At 38.7% G+C, this 18,274-nt stretch overlaps 1 protein-coding gene across 1 annotated transcript; it reads right to left on the bottom strand.

Annotated features, from left to right (window-relative positions):
* Positions 1-716: 716 nt before the first annotated feature.
* LOC133528316 (transmembrane emp24 domain-containing protein bai) lies at positions 717-17,870 on the bottom strand. Its single transcript, XM_061865659.1, has 5 exons — positions 17,568-17,870; positions 17,187-17,307; positions 15,485-15,555; positions 3,387-3,513; positions 717-2,608 (listed from the first exon to the last, which is right to left on the bottom strand). The coding sequence occupies exons 1-5, from the start codon at positions 17,742-17,744 to the stop codon at positions 2,487-2,489; spliced, it is 618 nt and encodes a 205-aa protein (XP_061721643.1). The 5' UTR covers positions 17,745-17,870; the 3' UTR covers positions 717-2,486.
* Between the last annotated feature and the right edge of the window lie 404 nt (positions 17,871-18,274).

The raw sequence follows: 18,274 nt of genomic DNA, 5'->3' as shown, positions 1-18,274 counted from the left end.
CTTTAGTGGCTCTTGGCGTTCAAAGGGTTAAATACCGGTAAAAATCGGTTTATTTCGGTTTTCCTCCGAACTTTTATAAGAACGCGAAGGTTTTGAGAACATTAACTTAAAAAAAACCGGGATAATCGGCGAGCGACGCAATGGCCAGCCAGTCTGGTGGTATGCCACGCAAACATACCGACATAGAAACAACCTGTTTTTATTGCTCTAAACCCGTTAATGTGACATGAACTTCTCTTACAAAACCGGTTTAAAAATAACAGTGTTTCGAGCGAAACTGAAATTAAAAGGTTTTGCGCCAAGTACATGATAAGGGTTTGGAAATTTAACCGGTTTCCGAGCCTTGCACAGCGGGGCAAAAATGACACAGATCGCTGTCACCTGTACTAAATGGGTTAACTTAACAAGTATTAGTTGAATATGGGTTTTTTTCAAATGTGCAATACGTACTAATGAAAATATTATTTCAAAAAAGTTTGTTGGATATGTTGTTGCATTGGCCCGCTGAAATTAAATTTAATCAAGAAGTTTATTGCTTTTATTTGTGATTTTCTGTTAGCTACAAAACGGTGTTAATAGTACACTATTGCAGAGGCCGGAAAAGCGCAATTCGTGGATGAGTTTCGATTTTGTCGGACGACGCGAAGCGGTGTCAGTGTGTGTGTATGTGTGTGTGTTACGTAGGATGGACTGTTTCATAAAATAAAACAACTATATCAGTTTCGTTCAACTTTTTTACATTCTTAGAAACACATTGACATGAACGCAATTCTTCACAACAAAATAATTACATAATGATTATTGTTAAGAATCGAAATAAAAATCATTTATAACACTGCAATATACAGAAACTATAGTCCATTCGTTGTTTTTACTTGGTCTACAAAATTCTAACCTCAAAATGTATCTGTTATATGAAAATTATTGGTATTTTCCTTTGTCTATGATGAAAACTCGTATTTTTCACTATAACTAGCTTCTGCCTGGTTCTTCGTCTGTGTGAAATGATGATGATGATATTGATGGTTGATAAAAACTACCCTATGTCCTTCTCCGGGCCTTAAGCTATCTCCATACCAAATTTCATCTAAATCAGTTTAGGGATTTAAGCGTAACGAGACAGTTATTTTCGCTTTTATCACTTATATTTGAAATGGCAATACCTTAGCTATTAAATAAAAATAGGCGATTTAACTAAAACCACGTCAATATTTTGAGGTTAGAATTTTATTGAAAACGAATCAACTGCATTCTGTGATGTAACATTTGATCTACTAATAATAAAAAGTCCATAATATCCTGTTCTAAATAACGAACCACTAGTGGCATTCACTCATAAATTGAATCTTTATTACTGTCTCTCTCACACTGTCTCAGTCAAGAAAAGATTGAAAGAGATAGCATGAATAATCAAATTTATATTTTTGACGTAAAAGTCCCAGTACATTTTTACACTAAATCAGTGTGGGAGAGATGATCGTAAGTCGCCTGCGATTGGATACAAAAATAATATTAACTAATTTGGACTTTAAAAAAACTAGTAACATTGATAATTGGTAAACCTTATAACATGGCAATAAAGTTTGCGAATGATCAACGCCCCCTACCGGCGTTAAGGGTAAATACGACGGTACGCCGCATGCCAGCTCCGTGAGGCCGCGAACTGGACGCAAGCGGCGAGCGGCAAATCAAGGCCGTTCATATATTTGGTCGAACGCAATGAAGGGCCACGCGCCGCTCGCGTCCAGTCCGCGACCTTATATTTTCGAGGTACAAAACTCAATCGACCGATCGAATATCGCTTGAAAGTTATGAATCTCGCATACGAGACGTACCATCTAGGGCTAGTTGCGCCAGTTTGTAAACGTCGTTTTTCCTTGTATGAAATGTTTTGACAGTTCTTAGAATGACAGCTGGCGCCGCCATATTTAACGTCAATTGTGCAACTCGCCCTATATCAGAGATCTCCAGACTTTACAGGCATCCGCTTATTTTTCGAAACCATCTAAGCTAACACTGTGCCGACTACCGTGACAAAGTGAGGCGGTTCCACTGCAACCTACTTTCACAGGAATTTGATGTTAAGGGCGCCGACTGGACGCATGCGGCGCGCGGTCATTCATACATTGCGCTCGACCAAATGTATGAATGGCCTTGGTTTGCCGCGCGCCGCTTGCGTCCGGTCAGCGGCCTTATAGTTACACTTCCACACTCTGTTGCTGCAAATTCAGCGCCGAGTTAGCTTGGTGAGATTTTAACCTTTTGAACGCCAAGAACACCTAAAGTCGTCGTTACAGTCGTGCTGTCAAAGTAACCTTCACACTATCAAGTAAGATGTAAAATAGCTCGCTTGCGCCCGGGAACTTGGCGTTTGAGTGATGTTTGTGTTTATGACATAAAGCGTTCAAAGGGTTAAGGCCCTTGAGTTTCCTGCTTCTTGCGGGCGTAAGGGCCGTAGTCTGGAGACCCCTAACGTTAAATATCGTCTATTCAATAAGCTTCTTGGCCTTGAAGTACCGGCGGAGGTAGAGTACCTGCCACGTGGCGAGGCCTAAAAGACACACCATCGAGAACACGCTGAAGAAGAGTACCCTGTTGTTTGTTGACTCTGGAATATGAGAGGGAAATTATTTTTGACTGAGTCAAATAAAAGTTATGTTATGAGCAGGTAACCTGCGAAGGGTACACGAGGGGCTCTGTGAGCTGTAGGCCTCCCAAGCATAGCTTAAAACTAAATTAATGTATGGCCGTCATTTTGAAAAAAAAAACAAAAACGGAACCGACAAAAAAGAACTCTATTTACCCATCGCACCTGTCGAAATTTTACAAGAATCGGTTGAGAAATTCGACCTGCAGAAAAGAACATGAGACCTTCGCTAACGCTCGGTCAATCAAAAGGACGTGGTTTAGCGTAAAGCCTCTAAAATTTGTCATTTAAATAAATGACTTCCTTTTGGCAGAAGATTCACATTATATTGACAGAATTTTGTGGATCCTTTTTCCCTAAATTATGTATATTATTATTTCGATTACTGCAAAACAAAATTAAGAGTCCTGAGTGTTTTGCCTTTACAAGTGTTTTGCAAATGACCATTCCGAATTCAAACATTCTGTTAGTAGGCCTCAAGGGCTCCCAAAAAATTTTTTTTTTGCAAATGTTGAAAAAAAAGGAAAACCTATACTTAATCCTAGTTTTTTATTGTGTCAATAACACTAAAAAATCATAGAAAATATTTAGAAGTGGAAAAACGTTTTTTCTTTTTGTATGAACGACCATGTGGTAAGTATACATATTAATATATGGGCAGTATGGACGTGTATAGATATTTTTGGCACTTTGTCCGTACCGATACCACACCATGCCTGCACCACACCATGGAACTCACCATTAGTATCCCTCATCTCTTCTTCCCGCTTCCTCATCAGGGTGAAGTCCTGCACGATGGCCTCTGACAGGTCCTCGAGCCGCTTCAGTTCGACTTCCATCGGCTTCAGCTTGGCGGCTTCACCGATCTGTCGAGACATGTTTGTTAACAAACTTTTGTAATTCTTTGAACGCCACAGACGTCAACTGACGCGCGCGGCACAGCGTAATATGAACGTTCGTCCATTCAGACAAGGTTCACGAAGACGCGCCGCACACGATAGACGTGGCGTTCAAAGGTATAAAATTATTATGGAATAGCCGGGCCAACACTGAGCAAGCATACGAGGCAATTTCCTTACGCACGGCCAGTGTAGACGTGCCTCGGCCGAGGCGACGCGCTTGGGCGAGGAAAACACGCGGCCGGCTTCGGCCGAGGCACGTCTACACTGGCCGTATTGTGTGTGAGGAAATTGCCTCGCTCTGTGTGGACCCGGCTATTTATTAAGGCCCCGTAGATTTCTGAGCGTAAGCGTGAGCTATATCGATGTGCGTGCTCGGGATCACGATATCATGTTTTTGAATTTTAATTAAATTTGTTGTAAATTAAAAAAAAAGAAACTGCTTCCCTCAAAAATATCCCTCAATTTTCAGCTTTGTGCATAATTCTTTGCATTTAGCGTTGTAGAATTCTAGACCAATTTTCGTGATTTTTTTCTATCGAGCAATAGTCAAAAAATCAGGATTCGAATCGCTGAAGTCCCTAAAAAAATCCTCAAGATTGCTAATTTTTTTTTTTGGCAATCGTGTTGTTATCTAGTAAACCGGTACGATTTTTCAAAAACATATCTCACTGAACCTACGAGACCTTAAGTAGAATTAGTAAATATGATATTAGGATGAATTGATTGGGTCTTTCCGTGACTACCTGTCAATATAACATGCCAAAATAGGAGGTTAAACTAGCAACATGCATACCAATGAAAAAAACCACTACCCATAAAAAACGCAAAAGGGTCAATTCCACGATAAGACTGCCTTTCCAACTGAGGCTGAGATGAGTAGAGACATTCAGGAATCAACCAATAGCATTGGTAGATAGATAAATAGATAATAGTTTATTCAATTCATCAGTCATCATCATCACCCACGGTAATAGATACATCATTTAAAATATATGTCATGTACATAATGTCTATTACTACTAACAAAGTGCGACTTCTTCCTCGCGTTGTCCCGGCATTTTTGCCACGGCTCATGGGAGCCTGGGGTTCGCTTGACAACTAATCCCCAGAATTGGCGTAGGCGCTAGTTTTTACGGAAGCGACTGCTATCTAACCTTCTAACCCAGAGGCTAAACTAAGCCTTATTGGGATTAGTCCGGTTATACCTCACGATGTTTTCCTTCACCGAAAAGCGACTGGTAAAATATCAAATGATATTTCGTACATAAGTTCCGAAAAACTCATTGGTACGAGTCGGGGTTTGAACCCGCGACGTCCAACAAGTGCTACTAGTCAGGAATTTTTAAACTAAGGTGTCGACATAATTTGTAACATTTACAATTCATTAAATGCATTAATCATTGGTTATAGTGGCGGGTCGTTGACGGTTTTCGCTTCAACGAAACGAAACGTTAACTTAGAAAACGTCAACTAGTTGAAAAACTAGTTGATTTCGTCAACTAGGTTTTTGGCGTTTTTGCTTTAACTGAAGAGAAAAAGGCTTTCGCGTCAACGGAATCTAGTCAGTTGAATTGTCGATCAACGAAGTATCTTTCAATCAACGTCGACTAATTCCATCTCGTTTTCGAGCACTTGCTGTTACGTCTTTGCTTCTCGCTCGCACTGGCGTGAAAGGAATCGGGTTGAGTTGAATCAAAAAATGAAAGGAATGTTGATCTCAACTATACTGCCATGCCATTAGCTTAGCGTTCCATTTCGATTACGTTTGTACGTTAAAGTCGTCAACTGGTTGAGTCTGTTACACAAAACGTTTCGTTCGTTGACGAACGAAGAACGTTTTATCAACTAGTTCGTTGAATCAACGACCACCACTATTGGTTCTCTGCTCTGCTTTGCTGGATTCATCATAGGGCCTTTACCATCTTGACAGATGATTTATGCACCGTTTTTATATCAGGTACAACGTGTTTTGTGGCTGTATAAGCTAACCCGGGACCGGCATTTGCAACCACATTTGTGGTAGCTAAAGTAGGGATCCATACAACCAATTATATCGTGTGACAGAAACAGCACGCCCACGCGTTTGTTAGAAGGGGGTGGCACTCCAACTGTGCGTTTCGTCTTCCCAACAAACCGAATCGAGGTCGACCCCCGGCTCGCTTCTAAACAGATTAAGCCGCGGATCAATTTATAGAGGGTACGTGCGCAGCCACATGTTTTTGTATGTTAACTTCAGTGCCGGTTATTATTTTATTATACCTTCCGCTATACATTGCTTTTGGCTGTTTCCCTCACGTCTCCTCTTATCTCCGCTCGTCTACGCCTCAGTAGAAAGGGACGCGAGTCACAATTTTATTGGGTGTTCCTTTTAGGATGAAAATTTGCATCATTAACCTTTTTGACGCCAATGACGGATACATCCGCGCCGTAGATCCAGCGCCGAAACCGGATTAATCCGTCACATACCATAGAGCAACATAGACCTACATGTATATGCATAAAGTTCAATGTCAGTTTTGCCACATCGGTGACGTAGCGTCGGAGTGACAGCTTTTGTGTTTGACAAGGCGTCGAAAAGGTTAATTATTAATGACCTTTTGTGTCCGACCGAAGATTCGGTTTCGATTTCGGACAAAAATCATGTTGGGCCGTTGTTTCGGTATCGGCCAAAAAACGGCCGAACCTTTCCACCGGGCCGAAACTTACGAAATGGTACTTCTTAAAATGAAACTAAACCATCAGACAAAGACCAAAAGTTGGGTAACAAGTAGGACAACAATATTAATATACTGATTTATAATAAATAATAAATAAATAAAAATAAAAATTATTTATTTTCAGATTCCTCCGATCCATAGATTGTTAGTTACAAGACACTTATAAAACTACATTAGTAAACTATCTTATATTACAGGTTTCATACAAATATCTATTTCTTAGGTCGTATGATATGGAGTTCGGTATAACGGCGGAGAATATCCGAATCCCACCTCTCTGCTATCATTCTCAGGATGCTGTTTGCGCTCCCCCTCATCCGCCTCACCACAGATGCCGTCTTCTTCCTCACTATAGCATAAAAGTCCTCTACAGCGGCATCGGCAAACATTCCAGAGGCGCTACAGAATCGAGGAAGCCCAAACAGCATTCTGAAAATGTTATTATATTGGATACGCAGGGTATTATAAGTCTTCAGCCTGAAACTGGCCCACAGGCCACACGTGTAAAAACTTTGACAGTAAGCTTTGAATAAAGTCAGCTTCACTTGGGCACTACAGCGTGCGAACCTGTGTGCCAGCATCCCACCTCGGACCGACAACGCTCTGCGCTCCCTCTCGATATCAAGATCGTCTTTCAGGTCCTCGGTCACAATATGCCCTAGGTATTTGAAATGTGTGACACGATTCAAAGGATATCCGTTCAACATTATTTTGGGCGTGTAGGCTGGACACTTTAATTTACCCCTAAAAATCATGAACTCGCTTTTGGCAGCGTTGTATTTCAAACCGTGCTGCTGCGCATAAGTCTCACATGTTTCAATTAGCTTTTTTAGCCCTGATACTGATGGGCTCAACAGCACCATATCGTCCGCATAACTTATATTATTTACACAAACGTTATCAATTCTACAGCCGGCATGAACGCTGCTGAGCCCCTCAATCAGTTCATTTATATACATACTAAATAATCTAGGCGAGGTTAGCCCCCCTTGCCTTACCCCACACTTTAGCACATATGGATCTGAATATTCTTTAGCCCATTTTACCACGTTTATCTGCTTACTATACCAGTGCGACATGATTCCCGTCACAGCCGGATTTATGCCTGTCTCTTTCAATTTTGACCACAGTATATCATACGACACGGTATCGAAAGCCTTAGAAATATCTAAAAAACAGGCATAAACAGGCGTATTTCTCTTAACATAATAGCTTGCTGTATGTTTTAAGGCTAATATTGCATTTTCCGTAGACAGTCCTTCACGAAAACCGAATTGCGCATCATGTAATTTAACGTGTTGGTTTAAACAACTATCAAGAAACCTATCTAGTACCTTGGCGGTGACTGTAGCCAAAGAAATCGGCCTATAGTTACTTTTATCCGCAAGATCTCCTGTAGAGTTTTTAACAAGGGGAATGACCACAGTTTTCATCAAATCAGGAGGTAAATATGTATGTCTCAAGCATAGCGTGAACAGCATAGATAATAATCTTCCAATGTGCGAACCCGCGTGTTGAAGGTGTTCAATGCTGAGCCCGTCGTGCCCCGGAGACTTACCTCTTTTCATATTAGCTATAGCTAGTCTAACGTCTTTAGCGGAGACTACAATAGGCGTATCTCTCATATTGGACTCAGCATTGAACCCCTTACATACGGGTTGAAAAGGGGGCTCCACCTTAAAATAATCCCTGAACAAGTTAGCAACATCTTTGGGTTCACTAACGCCATCTACACTAGCCGACAGACTTGGTTTACAATTTAACTTTTTGGTACTTTTCCAGAATTTATTAAACTGTTTAGTCGCGTGTTGTGTTGCTAAAATGTCAAATTTAATCTGCTCCTGATTGTTTTGACAGAACTTAAGCCTAGATTTAAAATTTTTACGACTAGTGCACATCTTTTCATAAATGGGACCACTCCTGGGTTTCCCATGTAATACATATGTCAAAAAATCTAACCTAGCTTGCTTGTGACTGTTGGATACATGTTTATTCCAGCCTAGAATGCTTTTACGCTTATTTTTCTCATTTGACTTATGCACACTACTTTCTACAGATGCTCTATTTAGCGCGCCAATTATGTCACAGTACAGTTGATTAATAACACTTTTATGTGAAATATCCTGACACATATTATCCGCACAGTAGTGAAGTTCCTGCGGAAAATCAACTACCTTTAAATAGTTATTACATAACTCTGAGTATTTAGCGATCTGTTCAGGGCTTCTCACTCCCCATAACACTTTATTACAAAATTCATTTTTCTGTATGTCTTTTGACCTAATTACGTTAATATTACATTCAATTTTTAATGGATAGTGATCCGACCAGTATACATCATACAGAACCTCGATATTATTTAAGGTGTAAAATGCAGAAGTACTTACCAAGCAATGATCCAACCACCTTTGCGATCCGTGCGCATCACTCACAAACGTGTGGGTTCCAGACGATGTACCCAGTCGAATCACATCCGCACATATCCACTGCCTTTCATTACAAAATTCGAACATTTCTTCATAAAATTGAGCCGATGGGTGTGCATTGTAATCGCCTAACATATACACATTTTCTACACTGTTGTCCTCGATAATAGCATTCATTTCGCCCAAACATTGCGTAAAAATTGGCAAATTATCCGGTACATCTGTCGGCATATATACACATAGCACCATGAACTCCTTTCGATCCTTGGTTACGACTTTTATTCCCGCGATACGCTCACTACTGCACTTTACAACGGTGACACTGTGAAACGCACTATTTCGCCAGAGAATCGCCACGCCGCCGTGAGGCCTACCGCGAAGAACACCAGCCGACAAATCCACCGCCGATTTGCCTGTGTAACTGAAGTCCTCATCAATTTGCCCTAGAAAGGCCAAATCATGGGGCATCAGCCAGGTTTCTTGAAGAGCAATCACATCCGCCCCCTTACAAAGCGATCTCACACAGTCAACGCTTCTCTTTATATTTTTGCAGTTATATGTTATAAAAGCACTACTATTATTACTCTGGGCCGTTCTCACAAATATTGTTTATTAGACCCTGCCCCCCACTTCTTTCAGCGGAGCCACTGGGTTTGAAGCGTATGAAACGGCAAAATTTAATACCATCGGGCCATAATTTATCGTCTAGATACATTTCTAACTTGCGTTTATTTACAAAAATTTTATATGCATTGTAAGACCTCTCAACTTTCATGTTTATTTTTTGAAGTGTGATTTGGTCATTAGTTTTACATTTTATGTAATCACATATATCTTTCTCCGACGTTTCTTTGTCTACATTTGAAATAAATAGCGGTATTTTTATTTCTGCCGCCTTAAATTTCATTTCAGGCACTGCAGTGGCCTTACCGAGACGACCTGTAACACGATTTTGCGATTTTTTCTTTTTCCTTTGTACTAATGTCCATTCGTTGTGCTTAATTTTATTTTCGCTTAACACCTCCTTCTTAGCTATATCAGAAAAACGATTCGTCTTCCTTGGCAACGTATCCTCCGATGGTTTCGCTATAGATTGCTGATTATCCACCACTTCCGTTGTATTATTTACGGGCGAAGCCTCAATGGACGATTTACAATTAGTTACAGAATCGTTACTTTGTCGCGGGACTGGTTCACGGTTGCGAGGCCTAGGAGTGACGGAGAGCGCGCTCTCCGCATGGAGCGCGGCGACGCCCACGGGCGACAGAGACAGTTGCGGCTGCGCTGATTCACACTGCGCTGGCTGCGCCGTCGACTCATTGTCGCGCACGCATTCATCAACCGCTCGGGAAACCTGCGAGCACATACCCGCACAATCCAAATTTATGCTGTGCGGCAACCCAATGGGACCGCTATCATAAACGAATCCACCTCGTTTTCTCATGTTAACGTTACGAGTATGATCGCTAACCATAATAGATGCATGCTTTAAATTATCCACGTCCATTTGCAACTCCCGCAATTGTGACACCGTTGCAAACATATCTTTGTACGAAATAAGTTCGTTTTTGATTTTTATAACGTCTTTCACTAACGTAACTGCATCGACGTGGTCAGCCGACGTTGGAGGCAATTTTTGAAGGTCACGAGCCACAAAGATCGGGATCAGATGGGCATCCGTATCGTCATGCATGAAGAAACTGACTATATCATCCAGGTTTCTTATCTTTTTCCCTTCGCTCCGCCTTGATATCACCGGCTCCTTTGTTGTAACGGATTCAAATAAAAGTTTCTTTGCACTTTCCACTTCACTTTCCGAAAAATGAGCGTCACACATTTTTATTAAACTGTCCTTGTCCATTACATCATGTTTGTATTGAATATAGGATAATAGTTCACAGATCACTATATTGCAATTGCCACATTTTAACGTATTATACGCCATTTTAGACAGCACGAAACGCGCCCGAGTGCAACCGCTGCGCGAACGTCACTGATTTATGTATACAGAAAGTGAAGGAAGCGAAAGAGGTATATGTCAGGATCGTAGCAAGTGGAAATCCGTGGTCTCTGCCTACCCCTCCGGGAAATAGGCGTGATTATATGTATGTATGTATGTATACAGAAATTAATTGGTTTATTAGAAAACACAATTCCCCTAATGAGGGCGCCTCTGAACGGTCGACACAGTCTTAATATGTGTATAAAAGCGGGTTTATGACATTTTTTTCAACGATTTTATCATGTCTATAAAAGTTTCGGTTTCGGTTTTGGCCGAAACTAGAGCCAAACCCGAATCTTCGGTTTCGGCATAAAAACATGTTTCGGTCGGACACGAATGAAAATACATTCAATGAAAATGTGACTCTTTTTCTTTTAAATGACCCAAAAGTTACAAAACAATGAAATTGGTATGTTCTTGATTACTCTTTGTTATTCAGACAATTTTAGCTCAACAGAGGTGCTGTTAGTATTGTTGCATGACAAACACACATTAAGTGCATCTAAAAACCTAAAACAACACTTCGGATCAGAATCGTCTGAAATTACCCCAAATCTCTGGCAGATGGTTGATTGCAGAACACCCATTGATAGTGATCGTAAGAATTAACAAAAAAAAAAGATATAACAAGCTGTGGGAAGTAAATAATACTTTAAAAAAGAACAGATAAAAAAAAATGAGGGATTTAACAAATAATATATTGAAGGTGAGCATACATTCACATTATAGTGTTCAAACTTTGCTGTTATTCAAAGGCTTATTTAGACGGTTCGAGAACTCGCTTGCGAGTTTAATTACATTGTGGCAAAGAGAATTAAGAAGACCAAGAGTGCTCACTCCATACAACGGTTTTGTTACCAAAATACTATTATTTTCGTAGTCTACATCTAGCGTCAAGTAGCGGAACTCTCAGTACTGCTACTCGACAATAGATGACGCGGCAAACAAAAAGTCTAATGCCTGCATTCCACTGCGAGCGGAACGGGCTCCGTACATAGTCCGTTTAACTAGCAATGGCGAACTGCATATATGTGCTTCTGCTTTTTAGGGTTCCGTAGTCAACTAGGAACCCTTATAGTTTCGCCATGTCCGTCTGTCTGTCTGTCCGAGGCTTTGCTCTGTGGTCGTTAGTGCTAGAAAGCTGAAATTTGGCATGGATATATAAATCAATAAAGCCGACAAAGTCGTACAATAAAATCTAAAAATTTAATTTTTTTTAGGGTACCTCCCCTACACGTAAAGTGGGGGTGAAATTTTTTTTTCGCTTAAACCCTGGAGTGTGGGGTATCGTTGGAAAGGTCTTTCAAAACTAATAGGGGTTTTCACGAAACATTTTTTGATAAAGTAAATATATTCGGAGATAATCGCTCCGAAAGAAAAAAAAATGTGTCCCCCCCCCCCCCCTTTAACTTTTGAACCATAGGTCCAAAAAATATGAAAAAAATCGTGGAAGTAGACCTTAAGAAACACATTAAATGAAAACTATAGCGGACATGATCAGTTCAGTTCAGTTCAGATCAGTCGGTGGCAAACAAGCATACGGCCCGCCTGATGGTAAGCAGTATCTGTAGCCCATGGACGCCTGCAACTCCAGAGGAGTAACATGGACAGTTACACCGACAGGAACACAACACTATGAGTAGGGTCTAGTGTTATTTGGCTGCGGTTTTCTGTAAGGCTGTATTAGATGTCACCTCAATAGTCCGCAATGTAACTAAAATCACATGCGACTGCAATGAGCCCTAAACAGACTAGTTGTTCAAAATTATCTAAACAAATCTTTGTTGTTATCAAGATAACAGGGCGTGTAGATCATTGTGGCTCATTTAGCTACTTCTGCTTCTAATTTGACATTACCTACGTGTGAAAGCGTGAAAACAAGTAGTCGCTGAACTAAGTAGCTCATGCAGAGCCGTCAATTCAGCGCTATTTATAGCATTGGCTGTTGAGCATCATAAATAAAGTCAAAGAGAATTTGGAATAGAGGTGGATTGTCAAAGAAAACTTTGTAGCCACAGTAAATTTACTGCCATCGAAATTTACTCATATGTGTTAAATTTGTGAAATATCAAAAAGAGGCGCCATCGAATAGATTAAAAGGCAAAGGAATGGCGGCATCGTTTCAAGCGATAGCGCCACAACCGATAGCCGGTAAGCTGGCGCCACTTTTTGATAATTAACAAAGGGTCTAGCCGCAATCCTATAGTGAAACTGCCCCTGGCTGAAATGTATACCTTTCTTAGAAGCGTTAATTGGTCTTATTATAAGATATCATTTTACAATATTTCAAGCCTGGAATCCCCTTGGTTTGGATAAAAAAACAAAAATATATAAAATCTTTTTTAATTTTTCTAAGCTAAACTAATGGTTAGATTTCTTTGAAATTCGGATTATACATGGCACTAATAGCAATACATTTTCAAAAAAAAAATCAAGGTTCTAACTTATTTACAAAGGCCTAAAAAAATATTTTTTTTTGTTTAAATTTTTTTTTATTATTTACAAGAGGGCGACAACCTCAATTTTTAGGTATTTAATGCACAATACAATATTGTATGAAATATATTTTTTTCATAAAAATCCATTTGGGGCAACAAGGTAAAAATGTCTTACTAATGCAGGCCATTCGACTTAAGGCGTCTGTAGGTTACACATTGGGCCAACGTACTTGGCTCATTGTGTACTTCCGCCTTTACAACCATTTAGTAGGTATTAACGAGCAGCAGCTAGTCGAGCAGAAAAATTGTTTACACTAAGTATAATTATATTTTTTAATGCAGTATTGCGTATTTCATAATAGGAATGTTTACGTAGTAGTTGTTTACGTACAGCAATGGTAGATTACATACCGAGGCCAATAAAATAAGAAATGTCTCAGAACACATCGGACTCGCCCATGAAGGGTTCCGTACCATTTATGACGTATTAAAAAAACTACTTACTAGATCTCGTTCAACATTTTACCACTTTGGAAGTGTCTCTCGCACAAACTATTCAGTTTAGAAAAAAAATGATATTAGAAACCTCAATATCATTTTTGAAGACCTATCCATAGATACCCCACACGTATGGGTTTGATGAAAAAAAAAATATTTTTATTTTATGACGTATGAAAAGAACTACTTACTAGATCTCGTTCAAACCAATTTTCGGTGGAAGTTTGCATGGTAATGTATGTCATATATTTTTTTTAGGTTTTTCATTCTGTTATTTTAGAAGTTACAGGGGGGGGGACACACATTTTTTCACTTTGGAAGTGTCTTTCGCGCAAACTATTCAGTTTAGAAAAAAATTATATTAGAAACCTAAATATAATTTTTGAAGACCTATCCATAGATACCTCACACGTATGGGTTTGATGAAATTTTTTTTTTTTTTTTAATTTTATGTCGTATTAAAAAAAACTACTTACTAGATCTCGTTCAAAACAATTTTCGGTGGAAGTTTGCATGGCAATGTATATCATATATTTTTTTTAGATTTTTCATTCTGTTATTTTAGAAGTTACGGGGGGGGGGGGGACACACATTTTACCACTTTGGAAGTGTCTCTCGCGCAAACTATTCATTTTAGAAAAAAAAATATAAGAAACCTCTATATCATTTTTGAAGACCTATCCATAGATACCCCACACGCATGGGTTTGATAAAAAGGTTTTTTTGAGTTTCAGTTCTAAGTATGGGGAACCCCCAAAATTTATTGTTTTTTTTCTATTTTTGTGTGAAAATCTTAATGCGGTTCATAGAATACATCTGCTTACCAAGTTTGAACAGTATAGCTCTTATAGTATCGGAAAAAAGTGGCTGTGACATAATCGGACAGACAGACGGACATGACGAATCTATAAGGGTTCCGTTTTTTGCCATTTGGCTACGGAACCCTAAAAAAATCAAGGTTCTAACTTATTTACAAAGGCCTAAAAAAATATTTTTTTTTTGTTTAAATTTTTTTTTAATTATTTACAAGAGGTCGACAACCTCAATTTTTAGGTATTTAATGCACAATACAATATTATGAAATATATTTTTTTCATAAAAATCCATCTGTGGCAACAAGATAAAAATGTCTTACTAATGCAGGCCATTGAGGTTGAGGTTGTCGCCCTCTTGTAAATACTAAAAAAAAAATTTTAAACAAAAAAAAATATTTTTTTAGGCCTTTGTAAATAAGTTAGAACCTTGATTTTTTTTTTGAAAATGTATTGCTATTAGTGCCATGTATAATCCGAATTTCAAAGAAATCTAACCATTAGTTTAGCTTAGAAAAATTAAAAAAGATTTTATATATTTTTGTTTTTTTATCCAAACCAAGGGGATTCCAGGCTTGAAATATTGTAAAATGATATCTTATAATAAGACCAATTAACGCTTCTAAGAAAGGTATACATTTCAGCCAGGGGCAGTTTCACTATAGGATTGCGGCTAGACCCTTTAACACATCAGTGAAAGGATAAGGATCAAATTCAAATGGCATTAGGCAGGTCCACACAGTGCGAGCATACGCGCGTGGCAATTTCCTCGCGCACAAAACGGCCAGTGTAGACGTGCCTCGACCGAGGCGGCGCGCGCGTTTTCCTCGCCCGAGCGCGCCGCACGTTTTGTGCGTGAGGAAATTGCCTCGCGCGTATGCTCGGTCTGTGTGGACCTAGTAGAATACAGTATTCTTACTACTTACTACTATGGCAAATAGTATATTACAAACTATGAGCTATGCAATAAGTTTCTTTCTAAGCTAGCTTCATATAGAATGCCCCAACTATGAAGTGTTATTTAAAAAAATATAGTACTTACACCCTCATAGTTTTTAGCTTCAATTCCAACTTTGATGTCTAGATGTACATCCTGGCTCACGCTACGGCGTTCTGAAAGAATTATAAATTAGAACAAAACAAACTCTAGAACCCTCAGAATAGATGAGGCACAGAGCTGGCAAAACTATTGAATTGTGCATTTTTTAAATGTTGATAACTGCAGTGAACTCTAGTCAACGTTCGTGTAGCAGGGGTGCAAAATAGTAGATAAAACAAAACAAGACCGCTTGAACACCTCGCCTATGGTCACAGAATAAATAATAGTACTATGGTACAGAAATGACACTTCCTATATACAAAACCGGAGTTTGGCAGCGATTCAGGGACAAATCACATCCCTTTCTAATGTATTTATTTTATTTTTTTATTTTATTTTATTTATTTAACACAGTGCAAGCTTACAGTACTACACCAATTCGCTTACACACTAGAAAAATAGATGTCAGGAAAATAAAAACATACAAACAGATAACATTGTACTATCCCTTTTGGTTATTTAGGGTTGTCAAATTTCAAGTAATTATCTTATCTGTGGTTGTGCAATTCTGAGCCAAGGTCGCGTGTTACCCACTGCTATGGTGTGTGGCGGGTCATCGTGAACCTTATCTGAATGTAGGAAAGTTGATATTTGGCTGTGCGTTGACGTTTTTGGCCGTCAAAGGATTAAGGCAATTATTTTGCAGAAAGAGCATTTGGAGAACATTTTTCCAAGGGTAATTATGCACTTTAACCCTTTACCAGGCTGACAGTTCAAAAATGACGATTGAATGTCAGTCTTACTCATCGAAAATAGAACACGTGTTTGAAGAGCCGCATGTGGGAAATATATATCCCTTAGCCTGGTAAAGGGTTAAACAATCTGAATGCACATTATTATACAAAAATCGTTGAGGCATTCAAGCTTTCAGTACACAGTATTTTCCTTTGTAGCTCTTCAAACCCTGTTTACTTAAAACATAGCTGGCACAGGATGCTAGTATCATAATCATACAAACAGCATCACTCTTAACTTCAGTGTACCTTATGCCTTTAGTAATAAGGTCCACCAATCGACAGTTAACAGTATGGGTGATGGTAGAGTGGTAGGTTTTTTTTGTGCCAGCTTTGGTAAATCAATCCTAAAACAATGCTGTATCTACTACTCGTTCATGATAACTATCTTTATGAATATTGGATACAGGTCATATCAGTTGTCAAACTGCTTGCCTGCTTATTAAATAATAAAATAAATAAATAATAAATACCCATGACAGTGCAGAAGAGTGAATAGTGCAAGTGAATCAAACTTTTACTATAAGTATTGTCAACTTACGTCTTACATCTTAAACAACAAAATTTTAATATTAAATTAATAAGATAATTCAAAAGAAGTAGTATATAGTAATAAAAATTTTAAGCAAAATGTGTTAATAATATTGCATTGCCTGCATTACTTTGTAGTAGGGTCACCATCAGATATATTCAAAGCATCTAGTATAAAGACGTTAACACTTTCAGTGCAAAGAGCCCGATAGGTTCAGGATCCGGTTCATATTGTATTGGAATTGCGGCACTTGGCACTGAAAGTGTTAATATTAATGCCCTCCATATCCTGTCTTTCAAAATTAAATTGAGCAGCTAGTAGAAAAAACATCGATAGCATAGTAATTAGGGCTGTAAGTTTTATAATATTTTGAACCAACCTGGCGGCACTTTGGAAATGAAGCACACTTCAAAGGTGTCATACGTTTCTGTAACAAATGTGAATTTTCCCTTTGTAATTGTGTCCTTCTGTGACAGGATGTGACCTTTTGAATCACGTATCTGTAATCAAGTAAAAAATTTGCTATGACATATTGCAAGTTTACCAAAAGGATTTCTAATAGGAAAAGATGAACTAGTTACACATAAAAGGAGCACTAATCCTCAATTAACTAACTAGTATTTAAGTACAATCCTTCCTTTATGAACAGCTAATTACACAGTTCATACAATATTGGAGAATAACTTAGATATGAGCAAAGACGTTAAACCAGTAGGAACTATGAATTATTGGTCAGGAATTACAGCTTTAGTTGACTTACAGTGTAATCTACTCTCTGGCCGGCAACTTCTGTTACTTCATACTCTCCGGCCACGAGGACATTTGCGTGCAACTCCTCTTTTAAACACTTTTGGGTGTTCGGAGCCAGGCTCCACATAATACCCTCTGAACCATGCCAGAAAACACTCAAAATGAATATGAGATAGTAAACCTCCATATTTACTTTTCACTAGATCTAAATTATTGCAATAAATTAGTTTCAGTTCATTACAATCAGGAAAGGAAAACAAACATATTCTGTGTCAAAAAGACCGATGAGTTGGCCCGAGAGAACGTCGTCGGCGGCGTATTGTAAAAAGTTGCCATATTGCTGCTCTTCGTAAATTGGAACGGCTACAAATGTGGCTACATCAATACGTATCATACATGAGTATCATCCAATAAAAAAGCATTTTCAAGTAAAAAATACGGTTTTAATAATATAGCATTGCAGATAAAGAGGGATTTCAGTACTGTTAATTTCTAGGTTTGGTTTTGATTAATTTCACAATAGTGAAACGCTGCGTAAAAAGAAACACGTGGGAAAATTACGGTAAACGACATTAAGCTAAAAAAATACAAAAATACACAATACACTATCAAAGTAGTTTCTATTACAATATGATAAGGTATATTTTTGAATATGATTCTTCTCATTCTTCTTCTTTAATCATGTGATTTTTGGAAAGTAGCGTAAGTTGTAAATAG

The sequence above is a fragment of the Cydia pomonella genome, chromosome 19, assembly GCF_033807575.1.
Source record: "Cydia pomonella isolate Wapato2018A chromosome 19, ilCydPomo1, whole genome shotgun sequence".
NCBI classification, from domain to species: domain Eukaryota; kingdom Metazoa; phylum Arthropoda; class Insecta; order Lepidoptera; family Tortricidae; genus Cydia; species Cydia pomonella.
The sequence above is the reverse complement of the archived record's forward strand: the minus strand, read 5'-3'. Positions and strand labels throughout refer to the sequence as shown.

What these genes read in the sequence shown, in the direction of transcription:
- LOC133528316 (XM_061865659.1), bottom strand. Translation starts at nt 17,744, where the DNA reads ATGGAGGTTTACTATCTCATATTCATTTTGAGTGTTTTCTGGCATGGT. An exon ending in GCCAGAGAGTAGATTACACT is followed by an intron (nt 17,308 to 17,567) that starts GTAAGTCAACTA and finishes ACTTGATTACAG; the next exon opens with ATACGTGATTCAAAAGGTCA. An exon ending in AAGCTAAAAACTATGAGGGT is followed by an intron (nt 3,514 to 15,484) that starts GTAAGTACTATA and finishes ATGTCTCGACAG; the next exon opens with ATCGGTGAAGCCGCCAAGCT.